The sequence below is a fragment of the Natator depressus genome, chromosome 8, assembly GCF_965152275.1.
Source record: "Natator depressus isolate rNatDep1 chromosome 8, rNatDep2.hap1, whole genome shotgun sequence".
Taxonomy (NCBI): Eukaryota; Metazoa; Chordata; order Testudines; family Cheloniidae; genus Natator; species Natator depressus.
In genome coordinates this window covers 48,202,384-48,223,806 of record NC_134241.1, presented here as the reverse complement: position 1 = coordinate 48,223,806, position 21,423 = coordinate 48,202,384, and the positions used below count along the sequence as shown (strand labels likewise).

At 41.7% G+C, this 21,423-nt stretch overlaps 1 protein-coding gene across 4 annotated transcripts in view; it reads left to right on the top strand.

The window, feature by feature from the left end:
• The window catches only part of RC3H1 (ring finger and CCCH-type domains 1), a 111,399-nt gene extending 92,010 nt beyond the window's left edge, over nucleotides 1-19,389 (top strand). Inside the window, exons 10-20 of one of the 4 annotated variants that reach the window (XM_074960972.1) lie at nucleotides 2,102-2,383; nucleotides 2,689-2,906; nucleotides 4,747-5,132; nucleotides 6,517-6,681; nucleotides 8,608-8,760; nucleotides 11,839-12,052; nucleotides 13,498-13,588; nucleotides 13,719-13,854; nucleotides 15,953-16,117; nucleotides 16,778-16,893; nucleotides 18,961-19,389. In XM_074960972.1, the coding sequence (XP_074817073.1) occupies nucleotides 2,102-2,383; nucleotides 2,689-2,906; nucleotides 4,747-5,132; nucleotides 6,517-6,681; nucleotides 8,608-8,760; nucleotides 11,839-12,052; nucleotides 13,498-13,588; nucleotides 13,719-13,854; nucleotides 15,953-16,117; nucleotides 16,778-16,893; nucleotides 18,961-19,111 (2,077 nt within the window). In that variant the 3' untranslated portion in view covers nucleotides 19,112-19,389. The remainder of the gene's footprint in view (nucleotides 1-2,101; nucleotides 2,384-2,688; nucleotides 2,907-4,746; nucleotides 5,133-6,516; nucleotides 6,682-8,607; nucleotides 8,761-11,838; nucleotides 12,053-13,497; nucleotides 13,589-13,718; nucleotides 13,855-15,952; nucleotides 16,118-16,777; nucleotides 16,894-18,960) is intronic. The other 3 variants (XM_074960971.1, XM_074960973.1, XM_074960974.1) reach the window with 3 other exon arrangements.
• Nucleotides 19,390-21,423: the final 2,034 nt, after the last annotated feature.

Genomic DNA, 21,423 nt, shown 5'->3' with positions numbered 1-21,423 from the left:
AGAGAAGCAAGGTGTCAGCATATCTTAAATGAACTCTTGCTAGAGACCTGCTCAAGAAACTAACTGCCTCTTGCTGATTGTCTCCTGTGTAGCCTTTCTTTTTAGAGGAAAGTTGTAGTGAATCAGCTCTGGTAATGCCTGGAGTCCTCAGGCTTCTGTGGGCCCATTCCAAACTTGGTTTCACAACGGCTTATGAGATAGTCAGCACCCTGGTTTCATTAGTGGATTATCCTCTCTGGCAGTAGGCAAAGACCAAGTATCCATGTTTCAAGTATATTAGCTGCCTTTGAGACTTGGTATATTTGCAGACTACAACAGGGATTCATGGGACTGCCTGAATGGCTTTTTCCTCTGAGCGAAAAAAATACCGCCAGACGGTGGTATTGTGCAACTGCTATTCTTCTTCTTGAAGGCTTTCTCATGTGATGTGCCACAAGGATCCATTCTGTCACATTTTGTTGAATATGCGTGAGACTGTTGGGAACATGAGGTGTTCCAGCCTGCAGTGCTTTGTGTGCTAATGAGACTGTTCTACAGCTCCTTTTCATCATATCCAAATGATGTACACTCTACATTCCCTGTCTAGATGAAATTGGGGCTGTCTGGCTGAAGTTTAACCCAGATGAGACCTTCGTGATGCTGGCTGGCAGAGGGTTGAGTTACAGCCAGAGGAGATGGAAAAGTTGATGTATGTTCCCTTGATTAGAAGGGTTTGGGCCTGCCTTCTGTTAGTGAGCTGTGCGTTCTTTTGGTCCTGATGGATCCTCACCTGCTTTTGAATGGATTAGTAGTAACAACAAACAGTGCTTTTTTTTTTTTTTTTTTTAAATCTAAGCTTGGCAAAACTACAACTGTTCCTCTCAATGCAAACTTCAGCAGCGTTACCTGTGCCCTTATCGCCTCTAGATTGGATTACTATTGTGCTGTGCTTGCACCTACATCTGAAGACCTCTGAGAAAACTCCCTAGGGCAGAATGCAGCTGTCCACTTTTTTCAGTGGCATTTCTTGCAATCTTGGCTGCAGTGTTGAGTCTGCATTAGCTTCTGATTTTGCTTTTGGGTGCCATTCAAGGTGCTGGTTTTGATTTATAAAATCCTTTTAAGTTTTTGAGTCTGCCTTTGTAGGAAATTCTTATTGTTCAGTCCAAATAGTAGAGACCAGTTGTTGTGTTTAAGCTAACACACCTCCAGATTTTAATAACTGAGCTGATGCCAGGATATCTTTAGTAAAGGGCATTCACCTGGAATTCGCTCTGGGCTGGTCCAACAGAGCTCTAGTCTGCTGTTTTTCAGGGCACACATATAAAGCTCATATTTGCTCAGGCTTTTTTCCAGAGGAAGTGGAGTTAGATTTATTTGAGGGTGGGGAGGTTTGGATTTTTATCTTTGAATCTTAAGAAATCACTCAGTTTATTTTGCAGTGCAAATTGTGTGTTGAATATTGTGCATGCACTTAGGGGTCTCAGCATATTTTGCAAATGTTCTAAAATAAAATGTGGTCACACAACACTGAGTGAAGTGACATATTAGGCAAATAGTAGGATAGAAGAAAGTGTTCTTTCCCCCTGTATTTTTTCATTCAGTAATGCTGTGTAAATAAACTAGATTATATACTGTCTATTGTGGCCCTTTTCCTAAAACCCTAACTGCACAGATGTGGTATTTTGAACACCTGAATGTATGTTGTTCCCATGTAAATGAAGACCCTATTCTTGTAATGTATATATGCAAAGAGAACCAAGTTCAGTTTACTGTGGAAATCTTAACTCTGAAATCCCTGGAACACTTTGTCATTTAAAAAAACCTATCCTTAATATTGCATTACAACTTTTTTTGCATCTTAATATAGGCACATAATCTTTGCTGAATATGTAGTATACATACTCATTCTTCTGAAAGAAAACATTTTGCTAACATTTTGTTCAAATAGCACCAAGAAACTCCAGTCCACCAGATATTAGCAATAAATTTCTGGCAAAGCTTCAGGAAGCTTGAATTAAAAATTGAAGCTCTTTCTGTAGCACCTATGTGAAAAATCTTGAAACCCAACTCCTTCTAGTTTCTTGTTTCATTTTTTGGTGTGTGATTTCTTTTTCTGAAGATTTCGTAAAATGAACAAACGCCTGGTTCCCAGAAGACCCCTGAGTGCCTCCTTGGGCCAGCTAAATGAGGTGGGCCTGCCTTCAGCACCTATCCTCTCGGATGAAGGGGCAGTGGACTTGCCCAGTAGAAAATCCTCTGCCTTGCCGAATGGGATTGTGTCTACAGGCAGCACAGTGACGCAGCTTATCTCCCGAGGGACCGACTCCAGCTATGATTCTGCTCTGAAGCCAGGGAAGATCGACCACCTGAGCAGCAGTGCTCCTGGATCCCCTCCTGACTCGTACGGATCTTCCTAACTATTGTTCGAAGTGTCGTTTGTGTTAATGTGTGATGGAGGAAATATAAGGGACAGTAAATCCGTTCTAGAAATGAAACGACAATTTTCCTGCCTTGCACCTTTAGTGATTAAAAATGGCCTAGGGAAAAAAAGATGCTTTACTTCCTGCTTTTTATAAGGAAAAGTGGTGAGAGCCATCAAAAGATGGAGCTTTGAAATCATACAGTGTTTAGTCATGTTCAGTATTGAAAGCACATCAAGCTGTATGATGTGGCCTAATCATGATTGATGTCTTCCTTCTACTTTAGGCTGGAGTCTGTCCCCAAGAGCTCTATTTCTGCCTTACCAGTGAACCCCCACCCTGTGCCCCAGAGAGGACCGACAGACCTGCCTCCAATGTCTTTCTCCAAGCAACCCCAAATGGTATCACGAGGATCACAGTTGTATCCTCCTCAACAAGCAGATGTGTTTTATCAGGATCCTAGAGGAGCTGCCCCACCATTTGAGCCGTCACCTTATCCACAAGGTAAGAGTGTTGGGATCAGTCTTTTTTTCCCTTCCCTCTCTTTTCTTCCCCCACCTCCTTCGCCCCTCCCCATATTGGTTCTTTGCCTGTGCTCTCCCACTCACCAGTGATTTAACCTCTTCAATTTTGGGTTTTCCTGTGGGAGCATGAAGGATAAATGCTTAATGTGCTAACAGCATAGTAAAATGGAAGTCCAGCATGGAGAAAAGGTGTACTTTAGTGGTAGAAATTTTTTTCAGCCGAAATAATAAATTTCTTATGCGATAGCATTCAGCCAGTCACATCTAGAGGGGATTTTGTGCCCTTAAATGAGAACTCACTCTTCTGATTTTTGTTAAGTTTGCGCTCATCCAGCATCATAAAGTCTCTTTTGCCACATTAAAAAAGTGGATGAGATGAAGTGAAGATCACAAGGTGTTGTGGAAAATGGGAACAGTACCTGCCCAGTCAGGGTGTTTATAAAACTTCATTCATGTTAAAATATTTTGAGGTACTCAGATGAAAGGTTCATGGCTTCTGCAGAAATATTTGCACCAGAGTGATGAATGTGGACAAGGAGTGGAAGCCACAGGAATAGTTTTGAAAAGAGAACAAAAGGGCATTTCTTGGGGAGGAGGAGACTGATGGAGATGGTAAGGATAAGAGAAGGAAGTACCGTTTTGAAGAGCGGATTCTCATGATTGAACATGAGTCAGGCTGAGGAGAAGTAGAAATAAGGAAGGGAAAATTAGTGTGAGGGGGAAAGAGATGGAAGGAGTGCAATATGGTTTTAGAAAGGAAAGAGAAGGAAGAATAAAAGCAAGATACCCAAACCAACAAATTAAAATGTATAATATTTTACTTCATGTGCAAGTGGGAAACCTGAGCAATCCACAAAATTTGATCATGACCCCTTTGTTTACATATGGGACACTGCTCTGTAAAGTCCAGGGTTTTTTTACCCCATGCCAGTTCCAGTGCTAAGAGGCTCCACCCTCCATTTTAGCCCCAGATATTCCAGCCTTTCCAGCATTGTCAGTTAACAGAAAAAGGGGGAATTAACCCACACAATTATCCCATGATTGTGGAAAGGCTCTCTCCTGCTGGGATGCTCTTGTTGAGTAATGGACCCTCAACTGAGTTCAAAGACACATACAGCAGGATAATCCCCACAAAAGGGCAGTCTGCCTCCGGCCCGCCCTCCCTTCCTTCCTTCAGGGCGAGGCTACTGAGCAGCAGCCGTCTGAGGAGCTCCTGCCTTCAGTCAGCCCTTTCTCCAGCGGCTGGGGACTGGAGGTCTGTTCTCCCTGGTCAGCCACCAACTGTGCTGCATTTCCCCATTTTTAAGCTCTTCCTGCCAGGGCTTCTTGAAAAACGTTACTCAGGCTACTTGTGCCCAGAACAGTGCTAGTCACTGACTGGCAAGATCACTCATGTGAACTTGGAGGGACACTTGATAAGTTCCTTCTGAAAAGTTGTGGGAATTATAGTCTTTGGGCCCAGTTGTGGTCTAAGCTCAAGAGAGCAGGGTGCACCTTCTCACCTGTGCTGGGCTCAATCTCCAGCTGCTGTGGCTTGTCTCCAGCCATACTGGCTGGTTTGGTTAATTTAAACTTTGCTCTCTGGGCTCTAGATCAACCTTTACATTCTCAAATGTCTTGTGGCTGATTTTAGAATAGATTTTCATATAGGAAAAAGTCCTTATTTATAGCACTAAGATGACAGGTGTGATCAAGAAATGACTTGCGGATGCCAATTTTCAACACTGTTGTAGACTGGAATTTCTAAGAATAAATTGTGGTGAACAATTGATATGTCCAATCATGTGCTGACTTTTTGTATTCTTGTTACATAAATTCAGGTGTGTACTATCCTACTCAGTCCTCACAGTGCATGTCTCGTTTTGTCCGACCTCCATCATCTGCTCCTGAACCTGGTGGTCCTTACCTAGACCATTACCCACCCTACGTTCAGGATCGTATGGTGAATTCGCAGTATGGCACACAGCCGCAGCAGTATCCTCCCATGGGACAGCCTATGTACCAACACTATGAGAGCCGTCGTGTGTACCCCTCTGCCCAGCCATACCAGCGGGAAGAGATTGTCCGAGGAAGCCCCGTGCCCATTGATGTTCCACATGGAGCTGCACCTCCCTACGTACCTGAATCCAGAGACAGATACCAGCAAGTGGAGGGTTATTATCCAGTGGGTCCACATCTCAATCAGATCAGATCTTCATACCACAGAGTACGGTTTTCTATATACTTTTTTAGTTTGGTCAGAGAAAGAACGTCAAGGGAACATAAACTTTGGGGAACTGGGCACTTTCTGAAGGAGGGGAGGTGAAGCACTTTTTAGGAGAATTAAATGCCAAACTCAAGATTTAGTTAATCGCTCAGGAGTCTGCTATTCCCCCCACACACTTTGTGCCAAATTTTAAAATTTGGCACGATGGCAACTGATGAAAACTGAGCATTGGTGATGGTCACTCCTGAAAGAATGTAGTGCCTTATAAATCATTTCAAGTAGAGAAATGTCATATCTTCATATGAAACCCTCGATGACCCTGACTTTTATGGCAAAATAAAATTTGAAAATAGTGTCTTAAATCTTTTCATTTCCAGTGTAGTGGCATAATTGTGACATGACTGGAAACTGACATCCTCTCTTTATACACAGTGCAGGTACAGCATGGGCACATGGTAATGTGAGAGATTCCATGCACTGACCACTCTTGACCTGGAGAGACTACCTCCAGAATGGGCCAGGAATTCCACTTTCATGACCATTCTATATTTAGCCCTTTGACTGGGATTGCCAACTGGACTATCCATGTGTTATGGTTTTGTGTGGACATCAGTCCAGTGGAAACTAGAAAGAGACAGAACTTGCTGCCCATAAGCCACTTGATGAAAATAGTCACTCATGACATAGCTAGATTCAAATGAATGATGTGGAGATTGAGGGCTCTGTATCCCATTATCTGGTCCATGAATGAACTTAAACTTTTCAATTTACCCAGTGTGTAGCTTCATCAAGTCAGATATCTGATAAATCTGTTCAAATGGTATAATTCTGTTATAAAATATATAATATCCCCAGATATCCTAAGTAACTGAGGTAAGATTATAACCTGCAGAGTTGTCCAGCTACTGTACCCCAGGATGAATGACAGCTTTGGATTTCTCCACCTTGGATTGCACAGCCACTTGAAAGCTAATTGCTGCACACCACCCACAAAGGAGTGGTTTGCAAGACAAGTATTTGGTCCTTTTGTGGGTTGAGGATCAAAAAAGCTAGGACCCGCTTCACTAATGGGGGTCTAATCAGTTTTGGCAGCTTGTGTATGTTCCTTATTTCTAGGGAAGCTTGCACTATCACCCATGTGAACTCTTTCTGTGAATAAGATGCTGCAGTCTCCAGGACAACTTTAATGAGCACTAAATTGAGGCAAAAGTTTAGAGAAGAATCTTGCAAATAGAATTGTTGGGTTTTTTCCTTCTTACAATGTGAACTGTGTTCTGGTGTTAGATTTTTTTTTTTTCCCCACCACATTTTTCCTCTTGTAGGGTGATGTTGCTCTACTTTGTGTTACATAAATTACTCAACAAGTTGTTTATATTAACTTTAGGAGCCTTATAACCGACTTCCACCTCCATCTCAAACCCATCCCAGCCTGGATGAGCTTCATCGTCGAAGGAAGGAAATCATGGCCCAGTTAGAAGAGAGGAAGGTCATCTCCCCACCTCCCTTTGCACCGTCACCAACTTTGACTCACCCCTTCCACCCAGAGGAGGTAAGCATATTTTTAACCAAGCTTTTGGGTTGCTGATATGGTCCTAAATTAGTTTAGGGGTGTGACAGGGTGCCACCTGGAACTGGGGTACCATTGAGCCCACCTGACTCACCAGCGTAGGCTCTCTTTACACTGTACTGCTGCGACAGGCCCTCAAGCCCCCTCTAGTACACATACAGGTAGGGTCACACGCAGCTGCAGCTACACACATGCTGAGATCAGCTCAGCTAAGGCTCCTCCTAGTTCCTAAGGCACACACCTCCGCCCCTTTGGAGTGTAAACCCAAAATTATACCATCTTGCGCTGCACAGGGACCTATACAGCGTAAGCTCATGAAATTTGCTCCCTCAATGTTGAGGAAGATATGCAACAGCTTTCTGCTCGCACTTACGATTTCCACGTACTGGTTTTAGACAAAACAAAAACAAGTTTATTAACTAAAAAAAGATAGATTTTAAGTGATTTATAAGGCATAGCAAACAGATCAAAGCAGATTGTGTTTTTGTTTATTTGCTAGGTAATCTAAGCTTAATATATTAAAGAGATTGGATATGAGCAACCAATTGTCACCCTAATTGTTATTTTAGGCAGTTTGCGGAGATTCTTGAGGGCAAGCTGCACTTGCTTGCAGCTTAAAACCCCAGGTATTCCTTTCACAGGCTAGAAGTTCCTCTAGCCTGCGTTCAGCCCTTCTCCCCTTGTCCAGTCTTTGTTCCTCAGGTGTTTCCAGCAATCTTTTTGGGCAGAGAGGCAGTGAAGAACCATGATGATGCCTTAAATATCTTTTGCATGTGGCGGGAACCCTTTGTCTCCCCTTTTGGTTCCCACGCCTGGTCAGTGGAAAAACACTGGAATTCCAAGATGGAGTCCAGTACCAGGTGACCTGGTCTCATGCCCCGTAGGGATACAGCAGCTGTGACTTGAAGGCTGTGCGTAGCATCCTCAGGAAGGCTCCCGGTGGGAGATTAGCCTCTTCTGAAACCTATTGTTCTCCCTAAGGGCCCTTCCCAGCCAGCCATCTAGACTGAGTGCGTTCTGCCTACTGGGTGTTCCCCAGGTGTACACACACTTGTAATAGATGCATAGACAATATTCCTAACTTCAGATACCAATATAGTACATGCATACAAGTAGGATAATCATATTCAGTAAATCATAAGCTTTTCAGTGATCTCATATGACCCATCTTGCATAAAATACATCAGATATGCCATAATCATATCTTAATAATATTACTATGAAGAATATGGGGCGTAATGCCACAAGGGATATGTAGTGTTAAGAAGTGAGTTTCTTTCACTGATCCTGACCTTCTGAAAGGCTGAGATGAGCCTATAGGATAAGAAAGGGTAGACTAATAATTTAGCACAGTACTGAACAATAATAAATCTCCTAGGATCTTATATTAAATGTTTTAGGGAGAATTTTGTGCTCCAGTTATGGAGGTCCATATGGTGACATCTGAGGAAGACTGTTCTTGGTTCTCCATTAGACCTCTGATCTATCCTATCAGTGGTCCTTAGTTACCTATTTATGCAGCCATGAGAGCAACCTTTCTGCTTTAATGTGTGGAGGCACTATTAGATTGTTTTGAATGTCTCTGTTAATGACCGGAATACCATTGCTAGACTTGGCTTTATTTACACCTGATATGGATAGAATTAAGTAATAAGGCAAGTCTTCAAACAGATCAAGGTCAAAATGTCACACCTTGCTGTGCACTGAACATTTAATACTGGGAGCCCAGCCAGGTGATTTGAATTTCACAAATAATATGAAATATAAGTTTGCAACTTCCTATATATAGTACATCCGGTTGAAGTCCTGCCAGTATCTTGCTTGAAGTGAACTGTCACAGGAGTTAACAATGTCTGTGATATGCCTCCTGCCTTTTACTTACAGAACCAGGTTTTTGTTTTTGTACAGTACTTGGATGAAGACCTGAAGGTAGCTGGGAAATACAAAGGAAATGATTATAGCCAGTACTCTCCTTGGTCGTGTGACACCATTGGCTCCTACATTGGAACCAAAGATGCAAAACCCAAAGATGTTGTGGCAGCAGGGAGTGTAGAGATGGCGGTAAGTTGGGATGCAAGAATGCAAAAAAAAATTAAATTGCGAGGGACCTCCTTTATTTATTAGTTAGACTGACTGCAACATCTGCCTTTTTTTCAGACCATATGTACCTGACAGTCAAGGGGATAGTTTTACAGTTGCAACAAAATGATCTGTTTTCAAAATGAGAAATCCAAAAGCCACAATATCATTTCTGTTTATCTGTTTGTTCTCTCAGTTCTGGGTATAAATATAAACTAATAGCTCCTACCCGACTTGAAGCCACTTAGTGAGAGAGATACTATGATGTTATGTCATCAGTTTCTCAACACTAATTTGGAGTCCAAAAATATTTGTAATGAGTCCTAATTGGTTGGAGCGGCTCACCTTTTGTTTCCTTCACTGAGATGGAAGAAGACCTGGGATTTTAAAACCATTTTGGGTGCTTTTATGGTCATGGTTCAAGTTAACACTGTTTAGTTAGTTTTTTGTTTTTGTGGGGCTGGCTCAGTGACCATCTCTTTTGGGATCCATGACCAAGAGAACTCACCAAATATTTCTCAGAAGTGCTGCAAATGTAACATGATACTGCAGTCTGGTATTGTCCTGAGTGCCTTTCAGCATTTTTCTGATTCCTCTCTCTCTTACACACACAATCCAAAGCTGCTATTGCCTGGAATTGCTCTGCTTTAAAGAATATGGGAATTCTTAATTTAATTAGAAGCACAGTAGTGGTGCAGTGGAACAGGGATTAACTGACCCAAACAGGCATGCCTTAGTGGTGCTGTATTTCTTCAGGACAGATTTTGCCAGGAACATGCCTACTGGGGTATCACATTTATTGGGAGCCAGTGATTGCAAGTGAAGAATAAGGCATGGATCTTGCATTAACACCACATTTCCACATGACCCCTAGTTAGAAAAACATTCAAAAAGTGCTGAGATTTGTCCTTAGTAAACTTGAAGCAGTCACATACAACCTTAACATTTTTGCTTTTTTGAAAAATGTATGTGTAACTCATCTTCATTGTGACTGTAAATGAAGCAGAAGCCAGTTCTCTTTTTTGAGAGGGGGTCAGGGAGGAGGAATGTTCTTTATGAAGAATTCCCCTGTTTCCTCCCCTTCGTTGTATTCCCCACCTGATTTCTTCACTGTCGTACGTCATGGTGACCTGTCTTAGGACAAAGACAACTGGATGAGACTACTTTTCAGAACTCCTCATTCTGTGATATGCTGCTACCAATGTGAACGAGTTCTCACCTGTCATCTGGCTACCGCCTGTCTGACTGACAGGATTTTCTGCCCAGCTCCTCCTCCTCTTCCTCTGCATGCAGGCAAGTTTCCCCAGTTCTTCTGCCTTACTGGAAGCAGCTGCACCTGGTGCTTCACAGCTGAGTTGCCCTCCATCTTTCTGACCTCAGTAGAGCAATGTGGATCAGGGGAAGGCAAAATTGGTTTACTCCCAGAAAAAGAAGGGCAAGAAGCATCTTTGGGCAGCTGGTCCATTTTGTTTGTCCTGCACATTCTCACCATGCAGAATTGCCACAGCTAGGTCTGGGAAGTGGCAGGAGGTATTCTAAATGAAGCAGTTGTTTTCTACTTCAACAGCCCTCTATGGACTTGGGAGCTGTCCTGCAGTTCCTCCTAAGTTTCTCCCCTGCTTCCCTCCACCACCCAGAAAGACCAGGTCACAGATGGGGGCTGACAAGATATCCTCCACCTTCAGTGTGTCATCCAGTTTCATGGGTGGGAGGAGGGGAATTACTTTTCATCACCACAAAGGAAATTCCTCCACCTGAGCCATATACTGAATGAATAAATAGGGCTTTGCTGCCTCACTGCTTTCACCCTTCCACTGAAAAAGCTTGGCAAGAAACTCACCACTGGGTTCAGGTGACCTCCTGAGCCCCCTTTTCTGTTGTCCATTGAAAAGACTTCTTTCCTAGGGGCAGGAAAAGCCTCATCTTCTCTTCTCTCATAGTCTCTCAAAGAGAGTGAGTTAGAATCAGATCTGAACTATCTTGCTGTACTGGATCCTTTCTCCTTCCTGGAAAACCATAGTAGGGTCATGCCAGAGGAGTGGGGTTACTTGGTCACTCACGTAATGAAACCTTTATCTCTTTAGAACAGAAATCCTACAGGGATGAGGAGGGGCTCACATTTCCCCCCCAAGGGCAGCCTTGACTTCCAGGACTTGTAGCTACTCCACCCAAAGGTGAACTTATGATTTCTGATTCCAAGTCCTGAGACCTGCCTGAGGACACACTGTGTCATGTTTTGGCACCTGGATAGAAAGGTGAAAAGGGCTGTTTTAGAGTGGGTGCTACTCAAATTACAACTGGAGTCTGTGCCTCATAAACCTCAAGGGAAGCCATCCAGTGGCTCCCAAAGATACCAGGGGACAAAGCAGTTGGCTCCAAACATCCCTCCTTGATAGGCAGGACATCTCTGAGTAACTTTTTTAATTCTCTGAATGGCATGATTAAAGATTCTGTGCATTTAGGGGAGAGCATCCTGGCTACTCCCTCCTTGGATTGGTTCTGAAGGCAGCTTACCTTTGTTTCCTTGCCACCACTTCAATGGAATTTGGAGAGGCCATTAATTGATGTGGGCTTCAGCTGCCAAGTTCCAGAAGGGCTGACTTTGAGATTTGGAAGGAGGGCCACTCACTCCAGTAGGCTGTGCCTTCTCTCCTCCTCACTCTTGTCCCCCACGATTCTCCCTTTTTGTCATAGTAGTCATCCTCCATCTTAGTTTCTTTGTAGATCTTCCTTATCTAGGTGTGGTCGTTGCTTGTCAGAGCCATTGATTAATGGAGGTGGCAGACACACAGGTTCAGTCAATTCAGGTGATAGTAGAACTCCAACTGTGGAAGTTCTGAACTGGAAAAACAGGAAGCCTGTCTGGATGCTGAGAGGAAGAGGAAGGATCCAGGTGCAAAAATCCCATAATGGATAAGCTACCACCTGACAGACACCCTGAGCAAGACTTGTTCATACTAATGTTGAACACATTCTGGAAGACAAGCAGCAAGGAAAGAGACACTTCATATATTCTGTTACTGCTGTGATCAACTTCATTTTTCTTTACCTCTTCTCCAGAACATAGACAGTAAAGGCATACGTGACCAGCGGTTGGACCTACAGAGAAGGGCAGCAGAAGCTGGGGATGATGACCTCATCCCATTTGGAGACCGGCCAACTGTATCAAGGTTTGGGGCCATCTCGCGTACTTCCAAAACGATGTACCAGAGTTCTGGCCCCATGCAGGCCATGGCGGTACAGGGAGCTTCCACCAAATCTATCAACATTTCAGGTATAACTGATACACATGGTTATTTTTCTTTTAGCATAGTTTTGTTTTTAGTGTGGTAGTATAGTGCAGGTAGGAAATGTTTTGTCAGAATCTTAAATGGTACCTGATGCCACCAGGTTCTGATTAATAAATTATAGATATTAAAGATGGAAAAGACCTGTTGTCTTCCTGTCAGTGCAGGGTTGTTCTGTAAAGTTCATGCTTTAGTGTTTTACCTGGTATTAAGTCCCATGCAACGGGGCTCCCACCACTTCCTTTGAGAGAGACTGCCAAAGCCAAATAGATCTCACTGTCAGGAAACTCTTTCCTGGTATTCTTCCTTAAATATACCCTTTCTCAGTTTCATCTCATGTACACCAATAAATTCTTCTTCCTCTTTGGTGTTTACACCCTTCAGATATTTATAGATTAGCTTTTTGTGTGGTGTGTGTTGGGAAGCAGTTTATAAACTCCCCTTTCCCCTTTAGGGCTTGCCTACACTTAGAAGTTATTTTGGATTAAAGTAGGATGTGAATTTAAAATGCAATAGCTATTCTGGAGTAGTTCCTCTTGTGGACAATTTCAGATTTTATTTTGAGACTTCCTTTCCTAAGAAGTTGGAAGTGTAACACAACTGAAAGTACTGCACTTATAGTCAGGTTACAAATAATTATCATTGCAAGCTTAACGAAAGCTTTATTTTGTGTAATGCTCAGCAAAGCCAGTGACATAGAACAATGTTCCATTTCTTATTGTATCCACACCATTGATTTGATAAAATTTTCACTCTAGGAAATTATTTATTTAAGATATAGTAAACAAAACAACTGGAGAATTGGCCTAATTACAGTTTTACAATTCCCTAAATCTATCTTCCTGGATTGTGAAGAAATTAATTATTGAAAACTAAAAACCTTGTTTATAGCAGATTTGCATATCATATTTCTAGAGTTGCAGATCTTTAAATACCTAGAGTTTTCTCTAAGAGCTCATTTTTCAAACTGGGGTTGATTACTGGATTTGTCAATGAATCAGCTGATGTCTTCAGGGGCTAATATAATACGGGTAATAAATAGTAAATTAATACTGAGTGAGATTTACCCTCCTTGGGGACTTGAAAGTCTGGAATCTTTCACAGAATATTGAGTGGAAGATGGAAATGCTAGTTGGCCTTGTGTTTCAGTGAGGAAGCCGCCTCCACCTGTTTTTCCTACAAGGGTTACTGTACTTACAGGGAGCTGGGGAATGATGATTTTTTTACCATCTGAAAGTATGAGAGAGTTCAAGCACAGCATTCCTATGGAAAAAGCATTTTGGTGGTTAAACTAATCTTCCTTCCCAGCTATTATGGATATTCTCTTCAACCTATATACTAGTCTATTGGATTATATATGGAATAGTTCTGTAACTCAAAGCATTGTAACCTAGCATGTGTTATCTGGGTAATTCCTTTTGTTCTTTTGCAGATTACAGTCCATATGGAACTCATGGTGGCTGGGGAGCTTCTCCATATTCACCCCACCAAAACATACCTTCTCAGGGACGCTTCAGTGACAGGTGGGAATGTCTCTATTTCTCATGCACATGCTCACTCTTCTTGTTTGTACTTTTTCTGTTTATAGCAGTTTCTTCTTTACCAAACTTAGTAAAGCTATTTTCTTTCCAACCCCTTTCTTGCCCCTCAAAGGGAGAGATTGTCCATGTCAGATGTGGCCAGTCACGGGAAACCCTTACCCTCAGCTGAGAGGGAGCAGCAACTCAGGCTGGAACTGCAGCAACTAAACCATCAGATCAGCCAGCAGACACAGTTACGAGGACTGGAGGTTGGTACCTGTGCCTTGGAAGGGGCATGAGAGAGCCAGGAGAGAGATGGAGTTGGCAGATTTGCTTATTATAAGCCAGAGATTCTTCTATCATATTGAACATAGTACAAAACTTTAAATCCATGATACCTGACATCAGGACTTGCCGGCACTTCAGACAAAGGAAAAACCCTTGACTATTTAGCAGCAGGAACTGAGGACTTGCTTGCTCTTAAATTTATTGATTTGATTTGATTTGATTTGATTTATAGCCTAAAGAGAGCATACCGTGTGTGTGTGTGTTCATGTCTGCTTGCTTTTTCTCTCTCCTGGTCTTTTCTGGGCCCATTAATCTGTAAGCAAATAAAGCTCTTGGCTTTTCAGATTTTGAGTTAATCAGACTCTACCTGTAGAAAGTTTAACCATTTTGTATGGTGTTTGGCTTTGTGCTGTAGCCCTTTTCTTCCTAAACAGCACAAGCCACAAAACTGAACAAAATAGATGTTAAAGTTTTTTAACTTTAAAAATAAAAGCTCAACTTTGAAGTCTATTTAAAATGAGTGTAATTTCTGCACAGAGGGATGGTATGGGAAGTTTATATTTATAAAAGGAACAATGAGCAGTATGTATAGCTTTACTTCATTTTATGGGACCTCGTGGTAGGAGGGAGTTGTAAAACAAAATTAAGCAATTCTTGCTGTCAGAAAGCTTAGTTACTTAGTTATAGACCTTTTCTGGAAGGAAAAGCCTTATCTTCCTACAGAAAGCAATTGAGAACTACTCTAAGGCACCACCCCTCTAGTCACATTGAGGTTTCGCTCTGCAAGGATCATTGTTCGGCAAGAAGTCTTTGTTCTAGTAAGAGCTTGGTTCCTAAAGCAGGAGTTCTCATTGTGCATTTATTAGGTGTTCATGGCACTCACAATGTCTCGGAGTGGCAGTGACAATTTCAAGAAGCACACATTTCCCAGTTACTTGAAAAGTGACTTGTTTGCGTTCTTGGGCTCTTATTCAGGAACAAGAGGGAAATTGTATTTAAATTGTGCATGCTTGCTTTTGCTGATACCTTAATGGAGGAGTATTGGAAAGTTTCAAAACCTTTACCTGGCCTTCTTCCCCCACATACCACTATGACTGATCTTGATTGTCTTACATCCTAAATGGTTAGATGTTGAACATTAACTATAAGTTTAAAACCTTGAGAGCAAAGCTGCTGTTCAGGTCACAGGAGCTTTAGCTGTCATGTTTGTTTCTAGACACAACTAGCTATTTATAATCCAGGAGGCATTTCCCAGTTAAGTACTAGAGGGGTAGGTCAAAGCTTTGGGTATAAACCAACCTTGGCCATATACATTTTACTGTAATGGATAAGTGTCTATGCTAACTGTAGACCAGTAATCTGTGATTACTATAAGGAAGGATGGCCTTGCAGTTAAAGTACAGAACTGGGACTCAGTCTTGTGCTCTGCTTTTTGGGTTTCCCATTTAATCCCTGTCTAACCTTGAACAAGTCACTTGATCTCTCTGTGCTTCATCTTTCCTCCACACTTCCTCACATGGGTTGGGGAAGAACCATTCATTGCCTGTACTTACATAGCACCTCCCATCTCAGGATCTTCAAACAATTTTATAAAAGTAGCAATATTGTAACTACATTTAGTTATATTGTAGGGATTTGGTGATCTCTATTGTAGCAAACCCCTTTTTGCTTCTTATTCCAAGGACATGGGTTTGCTTAGCCTTCAGGAATTTTTGTTAAGCAAAAAGAACATTTATGCATGGGAATGTATTGTGGCTTCATTTGCAAATGAAAAATAAAAATCAGGGCACAACAACCCTTACTAGGATTAATGATTTGTCACAATATTAAAATAAGTGCATGTTAAATACTGACATCTTTTTTTAAAAAATGCAAAAAAAGACCTTTAACTGGATGTAACTGAGACAACTTGAAATATTGTTGGAAGTGCTTTCAAAGTCATGACATTATAACCCATGTAAGGGAGGGAAGGCTTTGGGTTTTGCAACTAGGCAACACTCCTGAATTATAGCCTGGTCCAAAGCTGCGCATGGTTTGTTGTGTGCTCAGTTGTGTATGTGCTTGGCTTTATGCATTTAGGCTGTTAATAACAGGCTGCTGTTACAGAGGGAGGCAACCACCCTGGCAGGCCAGCCACAGCCACCACCTCATAAATGGCCTGCAATGATCTCAAGTGAACAGCTGAGTATGGAACTGCACCAGGTGGAGAGGGAAATCGGAAAGAGAACCCGTGAGCTGAGCATGGTGAGTGCTGGGTGTGGGATGTGGCAAGATGGAATGTAGAGCTGCTTGGTTGGCTGCAGCACTTTAATACTTGCAAGTAAGCCTCTCTGCTGGGTGACTGCTACCAGTGTTAGTCATTTCCCCGTCACCATTTTATTAGTTAAAACCTCTAGGTTAGTAGTTTTGTGTGTCCAGGATTTGAATTCTAATGTGCTTAAAGTATTCAACTTCATTTTTGTAGCCTTTTGAAAACAAAAGTAGGACTGATTTTTTTTTTTTTTTTTTTTTTAATAATTGGGCAGCTAACTGCAAACTCTTAATATCAAATTGCTGTCCAGGTCTTCCTTTGATTATAAATGTAGCCTTTCAGCTGACTACAACACATACTGTGTTGTAACATGCATAAGAATTTTGCAGTTCCATCCAGGAGAGGGCCAGTGTTCAGTACTTAGCCTGTGGTGTTCAAGTCCTTGGTCTTTGCTTCGCAGTGTACAAATCATTCCTATCTTTTGGGAAATTCTTTATCCTGCAAGGATGGACAGATCCTTCTGAATCTGTGGTTTCTTGGCTTTTGTGCGGTGCTTTGTGCAAGATTTACAGGCGTTCTCTTCTGTTCCCATGGAATGAAGCCACAGAATTTGTACAGTGTGAAACAATATTTTCTGTCCTCCTCTTTTAAAGGAGACCCAGTCTTCACTGGACATGAAAAGCAACCTTGGCACCAATAAACAGACAGAAAATGGGCAAGTCGAACCACAAAGCAAGGTTCCAGCTGAGGACCTCACACTGACGTTCAGGTAACAGGAGTTTCTCTTGGTCCTTAGAGGATAAGTTAGTCAGGGCTGTCTCTTTGGAATACAAAGAGCATCCGATACCTGTTGCTTTTGTATCATTTTTATATTGAGTATACATTAGTGAAGAATGGAACTATTCAATTTATAGTTTTACCATGAATTTGGGGTGATTTCAGCCAAGTGGAGGAGTTAAATGAAGGGGGGGGGTGTGAATTGTTAACTCGTCCCACATAAAACAAATTATTCTGGTTTTAGTAGCAGAAATATTTTCGACGCATTAGCTGTGAAATGGGGATGTTTATGAAGATACTGAAAATCAGGGCAAAATTCTGCTTTTGCACCTGCACAAAGCTTCCAATGGTGATTGATCTCTGTGAGTCTTGAACTAGGACTGCATCTACACTATACAAAAGAAGCATTACAATATGCTGTTGGCTGGAATGTTAGAAGTCCCCACATCAGCCGTCTCAGGAGTTTTTACAAGCAACCGTTACAACAGTAGTAAGGGCATTACTTCCGATGTACTTGAACTAGGAAAGACTACAGTGGCTTCTCTCCACTATGAACAGAAGGGCTCAAGCTTTGCAGTTGTCAGTTAGACTAGTCTGTATAATTGCCGTTAGGTAATTTAAATATTGATATTAGCTCGGTGGTTGGACATCAGTGAAGATTTTTAGTTAGCTGGTGTTTAACTTGACCACCAAGCTGTTACAGATTCCTGAATTTTTTTGCATATCAGGTAAGCAGAGGGACAGCGCTGAACCTGTGATGTGATGGTGCTATATTCACACTTAATTTTGTCTTTCCAGTGTAATTTAGAAGTTATTCTAATCTCTACACCTAACTGCAAAGAATAATAAATCACTAAAACTATTTCCCCATGTTTATTCCCCCCTCCCACCCCCCACTGTTCCTCAGACATTCTTGTCAACTGCTGGAAATGGCCCACCTTGATTATCACTACAAAAGGTTCTCCTCCTCCCTCCCCCTTCCCCCCCCCCAATAGCTCACCTTAAGTGATCACTCCAATTACAGGTTTCAGAGTGGCAGCCCTGTTAGTCTGTATTCACAAAAAGAAAAGGAGTACATGTGGCACCTTAGAGACTAACCAATTTATTTGAGCATAAGCTTTCGTGAGCTACAGCTCACTTCATCGGATGCATCGGATGCTGTAGCTCACGAAAGCTTATGCTCAAATAAATTGGTTAGTCTCTAAGGTGCCACAAGTACTCCTTTTCTTTTTGCGAATACAGACTAACACGGCTGCTACTCTGAAACCTAAAATATTAATATTTTTTGCATCCTAACACTGACTCAAATGTCAAGACAGCAGGGTCCTAAATTGCTGATAATAGCATGACTTTGTTGGAGTCTAATGGAGGGAACATAGAGATTATTTAGATGTCCAGAGAAATTAGAGACCTTCAGAGTAGTTGAGGTCCCATAAATTAAATTCAATGATTAATTTAAAAGTAGCCAAACCTCTTGTAATTTAGCCAGTTAAAATATAAAATGAAGATTTCTTCACAATTTTTTTTTTAGTAGAGTCCTCACTTAACCCTTTGTCAGCCCTGCACAATCTGCCCTCTTCTACGTCATGAAACGCAAGCCACTAGAGAGAAGTATTAGTACAATGGCCATTTCCATCTGCGCTATGGAAATAATGAAACAGGGACAAGTATCTCGAAAAACTGTTCTGGAAATTATTTTGGGCGGGGGGGCCACATTAAATACTCTGTTTATGCAATGTATAATTTGAGTGGTAGTTAATTTTATATGTATTTCATAAAATGGATACTATCGAGTGCTGTTATAGAAACTGTACAGTTTTTCCTTTATAGTGTTGTTTGTTTTCCACTATCCTTAATGTATATTTTTTTTCTGATCTGGTGAGTATTCATGGAAAGTAAATAGATTCGTTGTACAAGGCAAGCTTGCGCCTATCTCATGAAATAGTCACAGATGGTCATTATGACACCACAGCAATAATAGTCAGGGCCTTGTTGTACAGTTTGTTTTTTTTTAATCAGTTTATCCTCCTTTTCTCCTTCCGCATCCTTCCTTCCACAGTGATGTTCCAAATGGATCAGTCTTGTCGCAAGAGAACATCAGCCTCCTATCAAACAAGACCACATCTCTGAGCCTGTCAGAGGATCCAGAAGGGGGAGGAGACCACCAGGACTCCCAGAGAACAGGAGTTGCACCCACCTCTTCTCCATGAAGTGAGGAAAACATCCCCCCAGTGTTTCTATTGAGGAGGGGGAGTTGGTAGCTTCCATCGCACTTCTCTAAAGGTGGTCAGAGAAACGCAGGAGCAGCAGCAGCAGGAGGTCCGGAGGCAATGTGCACGAACACCACTACTAGAAACAAACCCTGCACATAGTTCACATTAATGCGTTTTTTAATTAAAAAAAAATTAGCAGTATCTGCAAGCAATTCAGATTAAATTTGTTTTTGTTCTGTGAATGAACTTTATTTTAATAACTTCGGACGCCTTGGATCCCAGGGCTTTAAAAAAAAGATATTATATATATATACTCTGTTTGATTAATTGTATGATCTTAATGAAGTAGGTTTTTTCTTTTACTTTGGTATTATTACATACCCAGTGTATAATTCCTTACCACCTCCGCTCCCTTTCACCTCCGAACAATGTTGGCTGCCTCCTTATATGAATTTAAAGGTGAATGAGGGACATAGGATGGAGGGAGGTGATGAATTGCAGTGTCAGAAAACATGCAGCAAACATGAGTAGGTTTTTTTTAAAATGAATTTCTTGTAACTAGGCGTTCTCCAACGCTTACAATACCTTTCGACTTATAACCATTGGCTTTTAGCCACAGTTGATGCAATCGTCTCAACTCAGTGAAAGCATTCCATAATATCCATCCCACTGCAGCATGTATCCCCAAGGCTATTATTTAAGCAGTAGCAAAAGGAGTCCAGTGTATGCACAGCACATTTATTTAACTAGGAACTGATCATGACATTGTATTTTTGGTTGGGATTAGAGTTCAGTAAAGGACAGAGGGCCTCAACTAGTTGAGACCTATATGTTTCAGAGAGAGATTGAAGAAATTAGTTGTCCAGCGCCTGAGCTGCTTGGCCAAGAAGCAGTTGTCACTGAGCAACGTGACAGAGGTACCAAAAAGTTTCCATCCCTTGCAATAGGAAGATAAAAAGAGAGCGAGAACAGATTTTAAGGAAGGAAAATAACTGAAAACTAGCTTGCAAAGACCCTTTTTCATCAGCCACTATTTAGAAGGATGGAAGTTTCCTTTGTTAGGGCATGGGAAGATAGTCTTTTATAAAGGGTCTTTTTTTGTAGCCCAGCCTCTTGCAATCATGATAGTATCCAGGGTTGCTTCAGAAAGAGCATGGACTACCTGTTATGGACCCGATCCACAGCCCACTGAAGTCAGTCAGTGAAGAAACTTCCATTGACTTCTATGAGCTTTGGAACAGGCCTTCCATTTGCCTGTTTTAAAAACACTATTTCAATTATCGCTTTTTTTCCCCCTTACTGCTAATTACTGAGCGGCTTGTGTATAAATAGAAGTCTTCTGATTTTATAATCTGCCACCTCTGGCCTGAAATTTGTTTGTGGTATCAGTGAAGGCTTCTCATGGGAAGAGGAAGAGAACCTTGGTTTACCTGCACAAAACTTGGCAATTAGCAAAAGTAGAGGAGGGCAAGTGTAGAAGTAGTAGTAAATGCTTGGTAAGATCCATGGATACCAGAATTGGACAGCATTGTCTGGAAGTCCAGTTGCTGCTCTTGAGCTTTGCCTGTCACTGCTGCATGGAATCCTTTCAGAAGCCAGCATTTCTTCTCTGTGGGAGAAAAGTTGCATCCAGAAATGCCACTTCAGGTCCAACAGTGATCCTGCTAGAAGCATTTGGAATACTTCAAAGCCAGGAATTTTTTGTGACCTATGTCATTTGCTCAGTCTCCCAGTGGAGGTGGGTAGGTGGAGTTGACACCTGAATGGAAAAGGTTGTAAGAAGTCAAGCCTTTCAGTTCTGTGTGGTACCATTCCACTGAAAAGTTCCTCTTAACAGGCACAAAAATCAGTGAGGGTTTGCTCTTGCTGCATGTATTTTGACTCTTTTTGCCTACACTGAACTGAGCCCTTCTGAATAGAAAGCTCAGTGGAGAAGAGTCTGTTCAGTGTTGCTCCCTCCATGCCCCCGTGGCCTACTTTTTGTTTTTCTTTCTGGATTAACAACTAAATCAGAAAGCACTGGTTATGTAATAAATTTATTGCATTGCTTTGGTTGGGTAAAAGCAAGAGTTAATACTTTTCTTGTTTAGTTGTTTCTTAACCCTTAATTCCTGCTGAGGTCATAGGAACCTTGGACTAAGCTTTGCGTCCATTATACTGTTAATTTAAACAAAATGGGGGAGGGGGAAGATACAGTCCCACTATATTGCCTACCAGTAGAGTGTCCAAACAGAAGACTCTTTTGAGTAGCGATTATTTAATTTGCCCAGTCAAGGCACCGCATTTATATACTATTTCACATTGAATTT